Source organism: Dromaius novaehollandiae, chromosome 7 (genome assembly GCF_036370855.1).
Source record: "Dromaius novaehollandiae isolate bDroNov1 chromosome 7, bDroNov1.hap1, whole genome shotgun sequence".
Taxonomy (NCBI): Eukaryota; Metazoa; Chordata; class Aves; order Casuariiformes; family Dromaiidae; genus Dromaius; species Dromaius novaehollandiae.
In genome coordinates this window covers 45,065,620-45,079,940 of record NC_088104.1, presented here as the reverse complement: position 1 = coordinate 45,079,940, position 14,321 = coordinate 45,065,620, and the positions used below count along the sequence as shown (strand labels likewise).

The following is a 14,321-nucleotide window of genomic DNA, read 5'->3' as shown; positions in this document are numbered from 1 at the left end:
CCACAGTCCTGTAATCAGAGCTCAGAGGCCTAGGAAAGAGAACTCACTACTTTTTTCTATTTCAACTATCCAAATTTTTACCCTGGCAATCTGTGCAGCTCAGCAAGGGAAGGGCCCCCGAATTCCCCAGTCAATCCTTCTGCCACAGAGGGAAAAGTTCACATTAAATTTAAGGAGCTCTAACAAGTGGTGGGATCCATTTTAGCAGCTGGCATTATCATACAGTGATAATCACACACACAACAGCAGACTGCAAAAGATCACATGGTACTCCTTGTGCTGTTGTCTGCAGTCTTCATGGATCATTTTTAGTGAAGCGCAGAGGTATGAGAGTGAATCCCCATCCAGGCAAGGGCTCTCTCTAAAGACAGAGGAAGGAATTGCTGGTTGTGCTCTTGCAGTGATTACAGATTACAGAATTTACAAACTAAAAACAAGAAAAACACTCAACACGCAAAATCGAGTTTACAGAGAAAGCAAAAAGGAACAAGCTGATAGTCCTTACAGGACATTCATCTTCGTGTTTTGTTTCTTCTGTTGATTCATCTCCAGGCAGGTAGGAGCTGTCTTCTTTAGTCAGAATCAGAACTGCTGCTTGAGCTGCTTGAGTGCTGGACGACGAAGAGATTAAATGATTTTAGAATAGCATTGAAATACCCCTCTTTCATGCCATTTATGATACGTGTTAATGATCCTACAGTTTTACACATTTGCCTGGCTACCTGGCTGGTTACAGTTTGGCTCTCACAAACCCATCCAATGTGATGTATGCAATAAATATAGCTGCTGGCAGGAGCTGTTGCAAGCGTCTCTGCTGACACTAAGTTGCCAGCACAAATTCAACAGCAAGAGCTTTCCCAGTGGAGGAGCCACAAAGGGGTCAGGTGTCTTCCCGGTGCCACTGCCAATCTGGGTCAGGATTGAGTCTATAGCATACACATCTGGTGCAATGCAGGCAACACACACCTCTGACTGCATCCAGAGCCAGCTAACTCACCTTTCTCCAGACATCTTTGCACACTAGAAAAAGTTGTATACTCAGGTTTGCAGTTGTAATTAGCAGTGTTAATGTTAATTAGTTTGTAATCAGCAGTGTTAATGTCAGGGCCCAGCTGTCACGCTGAGGGTAAGCCTATGTGTGATTTATCACAATATCAAGGCCTCAGACAACAAATCTCAATGTCTTGGTGGGGCTACCTTGGCACTAAGATGAAATGGCTCCTAATAAAATCAGTATGCAACATTTATTCTGATACTGTTACAGTTTCCTGGTTTTCAACCACATTATAGAGTTGGAAACCAAAACCACAGTGTTTTCTGCCACAGCATTTGGAGAATATAATTACAGGCACATAGTGGGAGGGCTGGGGGTGGGGGGGAAGGGGGGTATTTAAAAAAGAAGTTCGGGCTAATTAAATTCCAGAAGACTTCTGCTTTCTGTCAGTGAGGGCAAATGTCAAGGCAGATAACTTTCCAAACCCAAATGCCAAGAGGAGTTCATGGTTTGGTTTGTTTGCAAAATGCTTGTCTGGTGGTGGAACTGGGGTTTTTGTTCAGCAGCCCCTCAATCAAACCTCCTCCAGATGGTGCCAGTCACTGAGAGGGCACTTTCTGCAGGCCTCCCAGAAGCATTTGGGAGGATCTTCTCGCTCCACGTGGACATGGTGTTTACGTCATGTTTCCTCTCTGTCCCAGTGGAGAGGCCACAAAGGGGTCAGGTCAGTCTTGTGGTGCAAGACTAGGTTGTTCTTTAGATGCTTGACATGATATGTGTAGATACAGATGTTTTTAACCTGTACAGCTGCACATGAAGTGTACCTTCTGCTAGCTCCCCATTGCAGTGAAGCCCTCATTCTACGAACACTTGAGTACTTCATGTACGCTATAGCAAGAGTATTTAGCGCTACAATCTGGCACCATTTACATTCTGTGTTCGACGCAGAAGTAGTCCATGGGCAATTCTTAAGCGAACTCCTTACCAGCCTTTGAAAGGCAAAAACCAACTCTCCAAAGGCTGAGGAAGGAAAACAAAGAAATGCTTTCAATGACTATTGAAATTACCACATTTTTTGGAGAAAAGTGTACACTTAAAAATCCTCAAAAACAAAAAGGGAAAAAGAAATTCTCTGGGAAATAAGTGGCTCCACAGTAGTGAATCTGAAGAGGGAACTGAACTGCTTCTGTGATGAAGGACACTGAGCCTTATAAAGGCATGGCCCACTGGTAAGCAGAAGGAAGTCCTGGGATTCAGTACATCTGATATGTGTGTCAGGGCTCCTCTGGTGCATTGAGCTGTGTCAGTCCTACTGTTTGGAATGACTTCAAAAAATGACATGGCTGATGTTTCAATACATCACCACAACATCTCTAGCCCAGACAAACCTGCCTAGAGAGCTACAGCATGTGTGGGATGACTATAGGATTGTACAAGAAGATCAGAGCGGGACCTCTTCCTCCTTACCTTGCCTCCATGGTGCTTATGGCTGGACTTCGAGTGTTTCTTCTTGTGCTTCTTATGATGCTTCTGATGGCAGTCAGGTGGGCATGGTGGGTGGGGCCCATGGTGGTGATGCCCTGGTGGGTGGTGCCCGTGGTGGTGATGCCCTGGTGGGTGGTGCCCATGGGGGTGAGGCCCTGGTGGGTGGGGGCCAGGCGGAGGGGGACCACAGGGGTAGCCACCCGGGGGTCCCATGGGATGAGCCGCAGGGGGGGCAGATGGTGCTGGAGGGTAGCCAGGATAGGTTGCAGGGGCTTGTGGTGGTGGCACCCCTCCAGGTGTTCCTAGAAAGAAAAGAGTGTATGTTTGCAAGCACAGCCAGACCCCATGGCTCTCTCTGGACAGCTGATGCCTGCAGGGAGCTTGCGTACCCCTGCATCCAAAGGATGTGCCCCAGCCTAGCTCCCTCTTGTCACAAACAATGCCCCATCCCCCTTTGATAACAAAGCAATCCTTTGGGTGTCAGTGGAGATTGCACGCAACCACGCTCCAGGCTGCAAGGGCCAGGCAGTGCCCGTGGCTCTGCCTAGGCAATGCCAAGCCCCCTTACCTTGGTTGGGGTTCCACATCCTCCTGCTGCCTCCAAGCTGGAAGGGAAGGACAAGGGAAGAGGTTAATGGTTGCTCTTGTAACACAAGGCTGCACTGCAAGGTATCGCACGAGAACCCTTCCCTTGCCCGAGCAGCCACGGCTCCCTTCACTCCCAGACCCTCTGCAAGAGTGTGGGTTGGGTGACGCGGGCCTCTTGCCTCGCTCACCTTCACTGGCCCTTGTGCCATGGCAAGGGCACAGCCGCAACATGTACTGCACCCTGACAGGCTGCACCACCTGGAAAGTTTAAAGAGCACTGCAGTCCAAAGGTGGAACATGGCTCTTTCAGCTGCACTTTGGTCTCTGGACTCGGCCATGCCAATCGCCATTAGCCCCTCCTCAGCCCAGCTGGGCACTGACTCGGCCCTGAATTCATCACCCTTGGACCTAGGTGGCCCCAGCTATGCAAACAGGTCTGGCGCCTAGCTCCAGGGTGTACCACGGCATTGCTGCTCCTGGCTCTCCAGGGACATGTCCTGTCCACATGGTATGTCCTGCCACAGGTATGTCATCATGCTGTGAGCAGCCAGGACCTCGCTCATCTGCCCCAAATATCTGCCCCCCAAACAACAGAGACAATATTCATCTTCCCAGAGATCTCACTCCACCACAGATCCTCACAGCTGCCCTGTCCCTCTCGGTGTCATCTCTGTCCCCCAGCAACAACTACCCCCAGCTCTATGCACCCGGCAAAGCCTGGGCAGGTGGTTTCAACCAAAAAGAGTTAAAGGAAATAGTAAACCAGCTCAGGCCCAAAGCGTGTCCTCCACACAGGCTGTGAGCAAGCCTGTGCGCTCAGCCCCTGCCTGCACAGACACCAGGTGGCCAGGGGCACGGCGTCCCTGCCCAGCCCAGCCCAGCTGCGGGATCAGCGTGCCCTGGCCAGCAGGCATCCGTGCTCCCACTGCTCCGAGTGCTCCCTGCTGCTCCCCAGCTCTGCCGCGCACTGCTCCCAGGGGAGCGACTTTAACTTCCAAAAACTGCAGAAAAACAACCCAGCAAAAGCAATTGCAGCAAGCACTCTGCGTTCAACCACAGAGCCAGGGGCTGTCTCCAACTTGCCTTGGCTCAGGGCCTGCTAGACACAGCAGGGTCCTAACGGTGGGGCCCGGCCCCCCTGCATGGCTGCAAAATGGCTTTCCTGTGACAATGCACAGCCCCACCACCACCACACACACACACAAACACACACGACCCCAATACACTTGCCAGCCCCCCTGGCTATAAATGCAAACGTTCAAACCTCCGCTTTGGCGAGCAGAGAGGATCCGCACCTCTTCCAGCAGCAGCCCCGATTGCTGTCCTCGGCACGGCTCTCCTTGGGATGGTAAGACCAGCCCTCCAGCACCCTTTAAATAGGTAGACCCTGCCTGAGGGCTGAGGGCCGAGACCGTAAAGCACTGAAACTGGCTTTACCACTCCCTGCTCCCCTCGTGGCCTTCTCTGTTACCTTGGATAAACAGGGAAATGTAAACACACCGCACCCAGCCCAAGCGCAAAGGTCTTCCAGGCCTGATAAAAACACTGGATGAAGGGTGGTGTTTTTCAGCACATGGCATCAGCTGATGGGGTGAGTCAGACGTCCCTGCCATGAACCTTGGTCTGTGCCCCAGGCGTTGACGCAGGATCCCAGGAGGGGACTGACATGGGGAAGAGCTGAGCCCCCTGCCCACAGGTGCTGCTGAAGGGCATCAGGGTTCCCCAAAATGCCCCGGTGTCAGCATGAGAGCAGGCAGCCCCCGCAGGAAGCTCTGTCAAGACATCCCTGCGTTTCAGTCCAGCTCCTGGGGACAAATGCTCTGGAGTTGGGACAGCCCAGGTGAGGGGCAGAAGGGGATGAGATAAGTGCCTGCTGGTGATGCCTCCTCTTACTGCCAGAGAAATGAGGGCCAAGGGTGACAGGGGCTCCCCTGGAGCGAGTCATGCTCAGGGTGCTACAACGATGTGAGGGTAGGGAAGGGAATATCTGCCATTAGACCTAGCGATGCAGATTGCTCCAGTCTGTGGGGCAGATGGAGACATGAGGAAGGGTTGCGTGCCAGATGCTCATCTCGTTTTCCTCCAGGCAGGTGGGGCAGAGCTCCCCCCATGCTGTCCCTGTAGCATGCCCCTGTTTACATACCCCATGCTGCCTTGTGTTTGGCACCACTCCTTTCCCCGAGCCAGTGAGCAATGTAAATGTGCTCGTCATGCACAATAAAAAAGACACCTTGCAGCAAGTGACTCATGGAGTGGACATTCCCCAGCCCTGGAGGCAGGAGGGTGTCATGGGGTGTTTTCTGAGCACAAAAACATGCAGGTGTGTGTGGGGTCATGAGATGCCCATGCATAGGGTTTTCCTATCCCAGCTCTTCCCTCCGAGCTGTGCTGTGTGTTTCCAGGTCGTGCTGGCCAGGCAGCTGCCCTAGCCCTGGGGAGCCCCATGCATGCAGCAGGCTGCAGTGGCCCCAGGGTGGTCACTGCACCCAGCACAGACAGACTTGGGGCTGTGGGTGGCACAGCCAGGCCCAAACCAGCCCTTTCTGGCACCAGCTGGGGGGACTGGGCCCTGCCAGCAAAATCCACCTTCTACCCTCCCTGCCTGAGCCAGGGAGAGACTGGTAAGGGCAGAGCACACAATGCAGGGCTCTGCCTGAGCAGAGCAGCTCTCCCAAAGTGGGTGCCGAAGAAGACCAGGCAGGGACACGTGTGTTTCCCAGCTGTATTTGCTGCCGCAGAGCTCCGTGGCCCAGCCCTGAGCCCCTCTCACACTGCCCGCTTCTCCAGCAGCTCCAGCACAAGTGCCAAGCTCTGCTTCGTCTCCTCCAGGAGCCCGGAGACCTTCTGGGACATCTGCATGAGAAAGGAGGAAGTTAATCATTTGCCACTTGAAAAAACACAGAAGTCACTCCCTGGCTTTGCTGCCTGGCCCTGCCATGCACAACCCAGCACAAACCTTGCTCGTGGTGAAGGGCCAGGGGTGCTGGGTGCTTTGGATGGCCGGGCCACCAGCCTTGGCGCAGGGTGTTCTCAGGGGACCTGCTCTGCATTTGTGTCCCACCTTGTCCCAGCCACAGGGCCCCCACGCAGTGCCAGCACCAGGGCACAGTGCAGCCTCTGCTTACCACTTGTTTGAACGTCTCATCCGTTATGTCTTTAAGATTGATCATGACATTGAAATAGGCCCCAAACACACCAGCTTCCAGCATCTTGGCTCCCACCTATGAAAAATGGTTTTTGAAAAGCAATTTTAATAGCATTTGCTAATGAAACAGAGCAACATTTTAAGACCCTGCATTAGGTCAGACCATTATGCTCTAGTTTGTCCCTGGATTTCTAATCTCAGTGACTTGATCTTCACTGCAGCATGCAGGCCCGGCCTCTTATGTGAAGCAGTGCTTTCCAACTCAGTATTTTCAGTCTGTGGCTCTGAAGGTACGAACTGTGGCTTTGCCACAGAGACGGGAAAACTGAGTCAAGAGGTCCTAAAAGGGCTGCAAGCTGCCAAGAAGTTAGTGGGCTAGAACTACCAGCTGGTTCGGGAAGCAGAGCTTAAGAGATGTGTGTCATAGGTCTCCATGGCCACCTGAGCCACACAGCAGTGGGAAACCTTGCAGGAAAAGGTAACAAGCCGGGCAGCCTCCAAACTCCCAGCCAGGACAGCATTCAGAGTCCGTGGCCAAAGCAGCTCCTGAGCGTGGGGCAATACCTGGATATCAGATTTGCAGGCCAGGTTGCAGTGGCACGCCATCTCCTTTAATGCAGGCCACAGCCCGTTCACCTTCTCTGCCAGGGCACAGGGCACTTCCACTGCTGTCTTCAGCCCCTGCTGCATGGCAGCTGCACGCCTGGTGAGAGAGGACAGTCCCCAGATGAGTGCCAGGACGAGTGCATGCTGCCCCAGGTAGCTCTTCTCCTGCCACACGCAGTCCTCCACCGCCAAGGCAAGCCCTCAGACCAGCAGCGGGGTTGTGATATGAGCCAACTCCTTCCCGAAGCCAGCCCAGCTCACCTTGCCCTCTCTTCAGGGGTACTTTTTGGCAGCTTCATAGCTTCCTGCAGGTAAAGAAAAGCAGGTTTGGTCAACCAGGGCTGCAGCTTGCTCTGAGACCCTGTGTGCCTCATGTCAGGTGCCATAGGAGACCTCTTGGCTCCCATACTCTGGAAAAGTCCCTTTACCCCACATGATGTCCCTTACCTGGGTTTTGGACTCTGCTTCGAGTTGCTGGGCTGGCAGACCCTTTCAGAGCAGAGATTTACCCACGCCCAGCTGTTTCCCCGAACAAGTGGGAGCACTGAGAGGATGAGGGAGCCCTGTTTTACCCACTTGCTGAGTACACGGGGTGCACCTGTCCCAATAGCCACTTCCTAAGGCCAAGCTTACAGCTCTGCTCCCAAGGTCCTCCGAGGGGATGCAATGCTGCCACCCTGCTCCCAGCTGGAAAACTTCTCCCTCCCCTGCCATGTGCCTGATGGCAGCAGGACCTCACCATGTAGCTGCTGAAGGCACGGGAATCGGCATCTACCATGGCCACCAGCTCATCCATGGCGTGGTGGAAGGGAGGGATCAGCTTCCTCATGACAGCATCCAGCTCCTCAAACTGCCGCTTCCCATAGCTCATCAGACCCACCATGCAGCCCAATGCCGCTCCCTGCAAGGACAGGGCGGTAGATCCTCCCGCGGGATTCAAAGCCTACCCCTGCCACCATGCCGGGTCCCCTGCAAGGCCTCGGCATGCCAAGACGCATCCTCACAAGGAACCATCCGGAGGAGCACGCAGGAGGGCAGGGGCATGTCACCCACCCCAGGGCTGGGGTACATACCAGCGCAGACACGGCTGCAGACACAGAGCCTCCTCCCGGTGCCGCTGACCTTCCACCAACCGCTCGCACGAAGGCACCCAGTGGCTTGGCCACCAGCCCCCTGTCTGCTTCTCCTGCCTGCACCAGGTACCTGTGGCACAGCGGCACTGTGAATCAGAGCTTCCACATCCGCTGCCAGACCCCTGCGCGTGGGGACGCCGGCCAGCACTGCCCCGTCCCTTCTCCTCCCCATAACGACAAATCCTCTACGCTCCTACACTGCCCTCTCCAACAGGTTTTTATCTGTCCCAGCCCCCTCAGCTCTATGGGCAGGGAAATGTGCCTGGATAGCAAGTGTGCCTCTAGACACTGGCTGCGCCCCTGCAGTCACATCCCAGGGCTTTGGGGACTGGGGCTTGAAGTGCATATCCTGGTTTCACATTGCACTGATGAATTTCCCTTTCCTCTTCTCCTGCAGGGAAACTTTTCATGCTAGCTGCTATGAAGATGGTGTCTGTCTTTGGAGGGAAGCACATGAGCCAGAGCAGCTGAAATTTCCACTGCTGTGTGCCAGATGGGCTGGATGGGAATTTAATGAACACTTGCTTGAATTTGTCAATAAAATCTGCTCCTGCTGCCTTTCAGAGGGACCTGGATTCCCTCATCCCAAACTCATAACCATCAGTTCTTGGTGGCAGGACCCATCTCTGTGTCTGTGCAGCATTCAGCAGAGCAGTCCCCTGGGCCCCTGCAGGAGCAGGAGCCTGAGGGTGGCAAGAATACAAGCACTACTCCCAAAATAAGCTTAATAAGAGGCAGACCATGGGATTCCCCCAATTCAGGCAGACACCGAACGCAATAAAGAAAAGCAAGAAGGGGTTCCCTACTCAATGATGCGTTCCCTGGGTTTAAACGGAGACAGGGAATCCAGGCCCAGACGGCTGACGACCTGCAAGAAGCAGCACATGCCCCATCGGTCTGCGGCTAGGCGCAACGTGTCTGCACACAAGAAGTAGTACCTCACAGCCCTACCAGGCACGAACTTCCCTGTGCCAGGCTAAGGCACCAATGCATCCCACTACATTTTTACTCACTTCTTTTAGTTAACCATGAGGTCTTTGGCCCCTGGAAGACAGCTGAGTGGGCCACGACTCGGGGAGGGGAAAGAAGAGCCAGACCAGTATGCATAAACTGCCCTAGCCACCCACACCGTGTCACCAGGTCTGAGAGAATTTCCCATCCCAAAGCTGGGGTGTGCTCATAGTCACCTGAGAGCAAATGGAAACTGCACTGATAAATAATTAGCTTGCTCTTATCTAGCACATTCCCCATAGGGTGGAAAAGTCCCTCCCTGCTCCCTTCCCTCCTAGAACTGAAAACTGGTGCCTGCCTTATTTTTTCCATCTTACAGAAGTCCTAGGACAGTTTATTCTGATGGTAAACAGTGCCCTTGAACTTTGTGGAGGTCTCCTTCCCCTCCCTGCTTCCACACAATCAGGCTAAGAGGCTGCTGCCTATTGTCTGCCCTCACAGGCTGGGCTTTTTGCTCCCTTGAGCATCTCACCTTCTATGGACCATGACAATAAATCGGTTCATCTCACTCACTTTGTCCTCACAGCTTGTCAGGCCATTCCAAGTGGCAGGCATCGTCCCTAAAGTCAAATGCCACAAGGGCATACAACCTGCCTGGGGGCTGACCTGGTCTCAAATCTCCAAGCAGTGACAGGGAAGCTGGCACTTTGGGAGGTTGGTGGGATCTTGCTTGTGATACCACCCCAGTCTTGGTGTCGGGGGAGCCACATTACCAGCCTTATCTTGTGTTCCTCCTCCAGGATAAAAAGTTTTTCCTTCTTGATGTAAAACTCAGCCGCGTCCAGCATGGCCTTCTTGGGGATAAGCCCCACCAGCTGGGACCCCACCACAGGGAGCTTCAGAGCCTGCAAAGGACAGCAGAAATGTGACTGCCGTGTCCAGAGATATTTACCATGCCTCTGCTACCACCCTTCCATCCTGGACTGATGATCTCTTTCCTGGGATTTGAGGGTCACACAGAAATGCCTTCAATACATTCCCCACCTTGCAGAGGTGAGCCTGGAGCTGGGAATTAGCAGAGAGTCACAAAGTATTTGGGGTTTCCTGTTGCTCGGGTCTGTGCCTGACTTTGCTGAGCTGAGAGTGAGGAAAAGTAGAGCCAGACCATGGGACATGGCCAAAAGCTTGCAGGAAGATATCATAAAGATGCTTTGCAAAGCACCCAGTTGAGAAAAGCATCTTGTACCTCTCACCTCTGCATCTCGGCAGACCTCCTCATAGACTTCGTGGAGCGGCGTGATCTCAAAATCCAGGAGGTTTGTCGAAACCTGGGCTATATTCTCTTCCTCCAAATACCAGCCAATGCCCTGGACCTTCTTCAAGCGCCCGGGCTGTAAAGAGCTGCTGTGGTCAAGGTGCAGCGGTGGCCAGCTTAGCCGCAGGATGTGTGGGGGTGAGCAGGACCATGCCCAGCGCAGGGCCAGCATCAGGGTACCTGGTCAGCGCCGCGGCCCTGCTCCCGAATGTTGAGGGCAATGCGGTGAGCCAGCTCCTTGGTGCAGAGCAGGTTAATGTTGTATGCAAGGAGGAAGGTCCGGGCCCCTGTCACTGTGGCCCCCCACCGGGGGACAAAGGTAGGGGGCCCAAAATCGGGACACCACTCCGGTTTCACGAGCTGAAGAGGGAAACAGAGAGGAAGGGAGGAAAGTGTGTTGGCTAGCACCACCAAACGGCATGAGTAGGCTGCTGAGGCTGTGCCGCGATGGGCAGCTGTCTTCCCAGAGAAAGTGCCTCCTTCCCCAGCTGGCACCTGCAACAACCCCTTCCACATTCAACAGCATCCAAAGCATTTCACTGGCTCCTCTCAGTCTGTTCAAGACGCTTGTGCAAAGGGAATAAAAAATGAAGACGAAAAGGCAGTATTTTTCTTTCTCTTTTAAATCGTTTTGCTTCAAAACTTCCTCCCATTTCAGTTCTATATAAAAGCTTCCATAGGCTTAAAACAGAAATAGTTCATTTCATACCAAAGGAAATAGTTCACTCAGGTTCTCTGGGGTCTTTTTATCTCACAAAGGACAAAATGAATTAATTAATTCTTCAGGTTGAACAAGCCCAGCTGCTTCAGCCTCTCCCTGTGTGGCCTGTGCTCCAGCCTTGACTGTTTTGGTGGCCCCCACTAAAATTACTCCCATTTATCAACATCACTCTTGTACTGGGGTGCCGAAATTCAGCACAGGATCCAGATGTGGCCTCATTGATGCCAAATGGGGAGAAGAATCAGTGCCCTCACCCTGCTGGCTGCACTCTAGACTCCTTCCCAAGGAAACTTGAATGGAATTGGTTATCAGCCTTATTTTCCTCTTAATGCATTTTTGGAGCAAAGAGCAGAAGGCCACATGAGAGCTGGTTTCACACCCCTTGGCCAGCATATGCAATTGCCTCAGAAAGAAGATGCTTCTCTTGGGGCCCAAAGTTTCGGTCTGAGGGAATAAGCGGCAGCTAAGCCAGCCCTTGGTGCCCACCTGAACAAAATCCCTCTCTGAGGCCCAGGAGATGCTGCTCAGCTTTGCCCATTAGGCAGGACAGCCTGTGCTGCCAGTCACACTCACCTTTTTGGGGAGCGCCTCGTACTCCCCGGCACGGATGGCTGGCAGGGATTTCCTGCCCTCCTCCCGTGCTGCCTCTCCATACAGGTAAACTGCAAGAGAGAGCAGGGAATGATGGACAGGCTGAATGCCACCAGGGAGGAGTGCTGTGGCACATCATCTAACAGGGACTGTGGGTCTGTCTTTGCCCATTTTGGGACAAAAAGTATTTTTGCCCTACTTAAGCCTTAGGTGTGGATGGAGGCATGGCCCCGGGCATCCAGTGCTTCCCCCACTCACCAGGCACCCCCAGCTCTATTGACAAACGCTGCCCAAAGTTGTAGGCGCAGGCAATACACTCCTCCATGCTCACGTTCATCACTGGGACGAAGGGGCAGACATCCAGGGCCCCCATACGAGGATGTTCACCTGGGGACAGGACCAAAAGTTAGAACGAAGGGAGCAGGTACGAGCAAGCCAGACAAAGAGGGATGAAGGCCCTTTCCCAGCCCCTTTTGGAGATTGAGCTTACAGCCCGCCTGCCACAAAGCATTTCCACTGCAAGGAAAGCTGCATTTGAGGCAGTAATGTGTACTCCAGCTCAGCAAAAGGATGGTTTCAGGCTCTCTGTAAGAGGAAGACAAGCAAGAGCTTTGTGCGGTCCGGACAGCATCCATCTTGGCAGTGCTGCTTGCTGGAGACGCAGAAATGTGCCATGCTTGGCTGCTGGCAATGCTTTTGTATCAGTTTTTAGCCTCTGTGAGCAAAAGAGAAGTTTTGAACTGGTGAGCCGTGCTGCCAGGGCTCAGCTCCAGCCATGCAAGGCATGCCAGGAGCCGTCCCCGCACACCACAGCCAACACGAAGGCTTGCCCTGGGCCCCAGCTGCCAAGGGACGCTCAGCGCGGGGATGGCTCCCAAGCCTCCCCCAAGCTCACCCGTGTGTTGACTCATGTCAATGAGCTGCCCAGCCACTCGGGCTGCGCTCAGCGCCCCTTCGACAACAGCTTCTGGGGCCCCCACGAAGGTGTAGACAGTGCGGTTGGTGGAGGGCCCGGCATCCACATCCAGCAACACGCAGCCAGGCGTCCGGGAGATGGCTTGCCCCAGCGCCTCAATCACCTGTGAGAGAGCAGAGACGGACGAGGTGGCTGGGCAGCAGGGCTGGCAAGGTGCCCACCTCAGCCCCAGGAGCTGTGCAAGATGGGGAAGCCTTTTTGCAGCTCTCCCCAGCCCCCTTCGCACTGGCACTGGGGTTGGGGCCATGATCAAGAAGGAGGCCACACGCCAGTGGATACAACCCTGTGCCACCGAGGATGCAGGACTCCAGTGCATGAGCATCCTGTTTCCAACCAGGGGGTACAGGGCTGGGACATGGAGACAGCCTCTGGCTCCCTGCAAGCTGCAGCCCTGCAGCAGAGGAGGGAGAGTTGATCAGGTGCCAGCTACATGCTGGTGAGGTCTGTCAAAAATTGCTATTCCTGAGGATACTGTCCCCTGCCATCTCCAAAGCTGATTTGGCTTTGCAAAGCCCGTTTCCTAGGGGAAGCAGGATTTTTACTATGGCCTTTGTGTTGGCTCCCCGGAAGGGCCAAAGTTCAGCCTGAGGCAGACACCCAGCATGAATCATTTTATCCTGCACAGCATAATGTTTGACAAAACAACCGAAAGGGAGATTTCCAAATGGGATATGCCAGGCCACCTTCATCAAGGCAAGAGCCCTGGCCCTAAGGAAACCTATAGGCAGAAGAAAGGAGCTGGGCTCCAAGCCCCTATTTCTCATGGAGGTGCAAAAAAGGAACAGGGACTGTGTCTGGGCACTTTTGGCATTAGCCATGCAGAGAAAGGGGCGTAGCCCTGGCAAGGAGGCAAGGCGGAGCCTGGCAGCAAGCACTGCCTGCGCAGCTCATCCCTGGTAGCATGCCAGGCCAAACCCAGCACAGGGCCTGCAGCAGGGCACAGCTGAAACAGGGCCATGGGGCACCATCAGTCCCAAGCAAGCACCCTTTGGGGCCAGCAAAGCTCCTCTGAAATGCTGCAAGCTGTCTTCTGTAGTCTCTGCCCCTTAAAGGCTTGCTTTTGTCCCTAGGAAACAACATGAGCTTTCTCTGACTTGGCTTTGGCAGGATTTTAGCTAGCATGAAAGGGGCCAAAGGGCAGTGGTAGTGGAACACTATAAGCTGAGCTACAAACTGTAGAGAATAAAGTGCTCCAGAAGTTAACCCCAGACTAACCACCCACCTGCACTGTGCGGAGATGTCTGATGCACAGCCCAGACCTGAGAGCAACTGAGCCGCCTGCGCCCCCAGTGCCTCCCACCCCATCCCCTCCTCCGTGCAGCTCCCTTACCTCTTTGTTATTCCCCTCTGAAAAATTGGGGACACACTCCACCAGCTTGGCCATGGTGCTGGGGTCTGCCTGTAGCTGCAGCCACGTGTTGGGCTCTTTATGCTGCGCTGGTTTGCCTGAGCTGTCCTTTCCAGGGCTACAGGGAACCAAAGCCTTTCTAGCATCCAATCAGTTATCTTTTCCCAGAGTCGGGGTTTCTCATTAACTATGCTGATCGAAAGCCAAGAGACAGAAAGGGTCTTTGTTGAACAAAACAGTGGTGACTTTGGGCAGAAAAGCTCTTCTGGGCTTTGTGCAGCTGTGGGCAATGTGTCCCTGGGCCCATGGGTGACATGTGTGCACCAGGGCTGGCACCAGAGCCGGTGCTCACCACTAATCACTAATCAAACGTGCTGCCCCATGAAGGAAAGCAGCCATCCTGTGCTGTGTCCAGCCCCAGCACCCCTTCATGGCTACCCATTTGGATGGCCTGCTCCTGGCTAGGGG

At 53.9% G+C, this 14,321-nt stretch overlaps 1 protein-coding gene across 2 annotated transcripts; it reads right to left on the bottom strand.

Moving 5' to 3' along the window:
- Positions 1-5,775: 5,775 nt before the first annotated feature.
- Positions 5,776-13,968, bottom strand: FTCD (formimidoyltransferase cyclodeaminase). 2 transcript variants are annotated; one of them, XM_026107415.2, is made up of 14 exons: positions 13,836-13,968; positions 12,425-12,608; positions 11,788-11,916; positions 11,512-11,600; positions 10,398-10,577; positions 10,156-10,293; positions 9,676-9,807; positions 8,758-8,819; positions 7,892-8,021; positions 7,558-7,719; positions 7,080-7,123; positions 6,777-6,915; positions 6,193-6,288; positions 5,776-5,920 (listed from the first exon to the last, which is right to left on the bottom strand). In XM_026107415.2, the coding sequence occupies exons 1-14, from the start codon at positions 13,887-13,889 to the stop codon at positions 5,834-5,836; spliced, it is 1,626 nt and encodes a 541-aa protein (XP_025963200.2). In that variant the 5' UTR covers positions 13,890-13,968; the 3' UTR covers positions 5,776-5,833. The 2 variants fall into 2 exon arrangements, with proteins under 2 accessions (XP_025963200.2, XP_025963202.2); XM_026107417.2 differs by lacking the exon at positions 13,836-13,968 and adding an exon at positions 12,020-12,114 and having other exon boundaries at positions 12,425-12,547.
- Between the last annotated feature and the right edge of the window lie 353 nt (positions 13,969-14,321).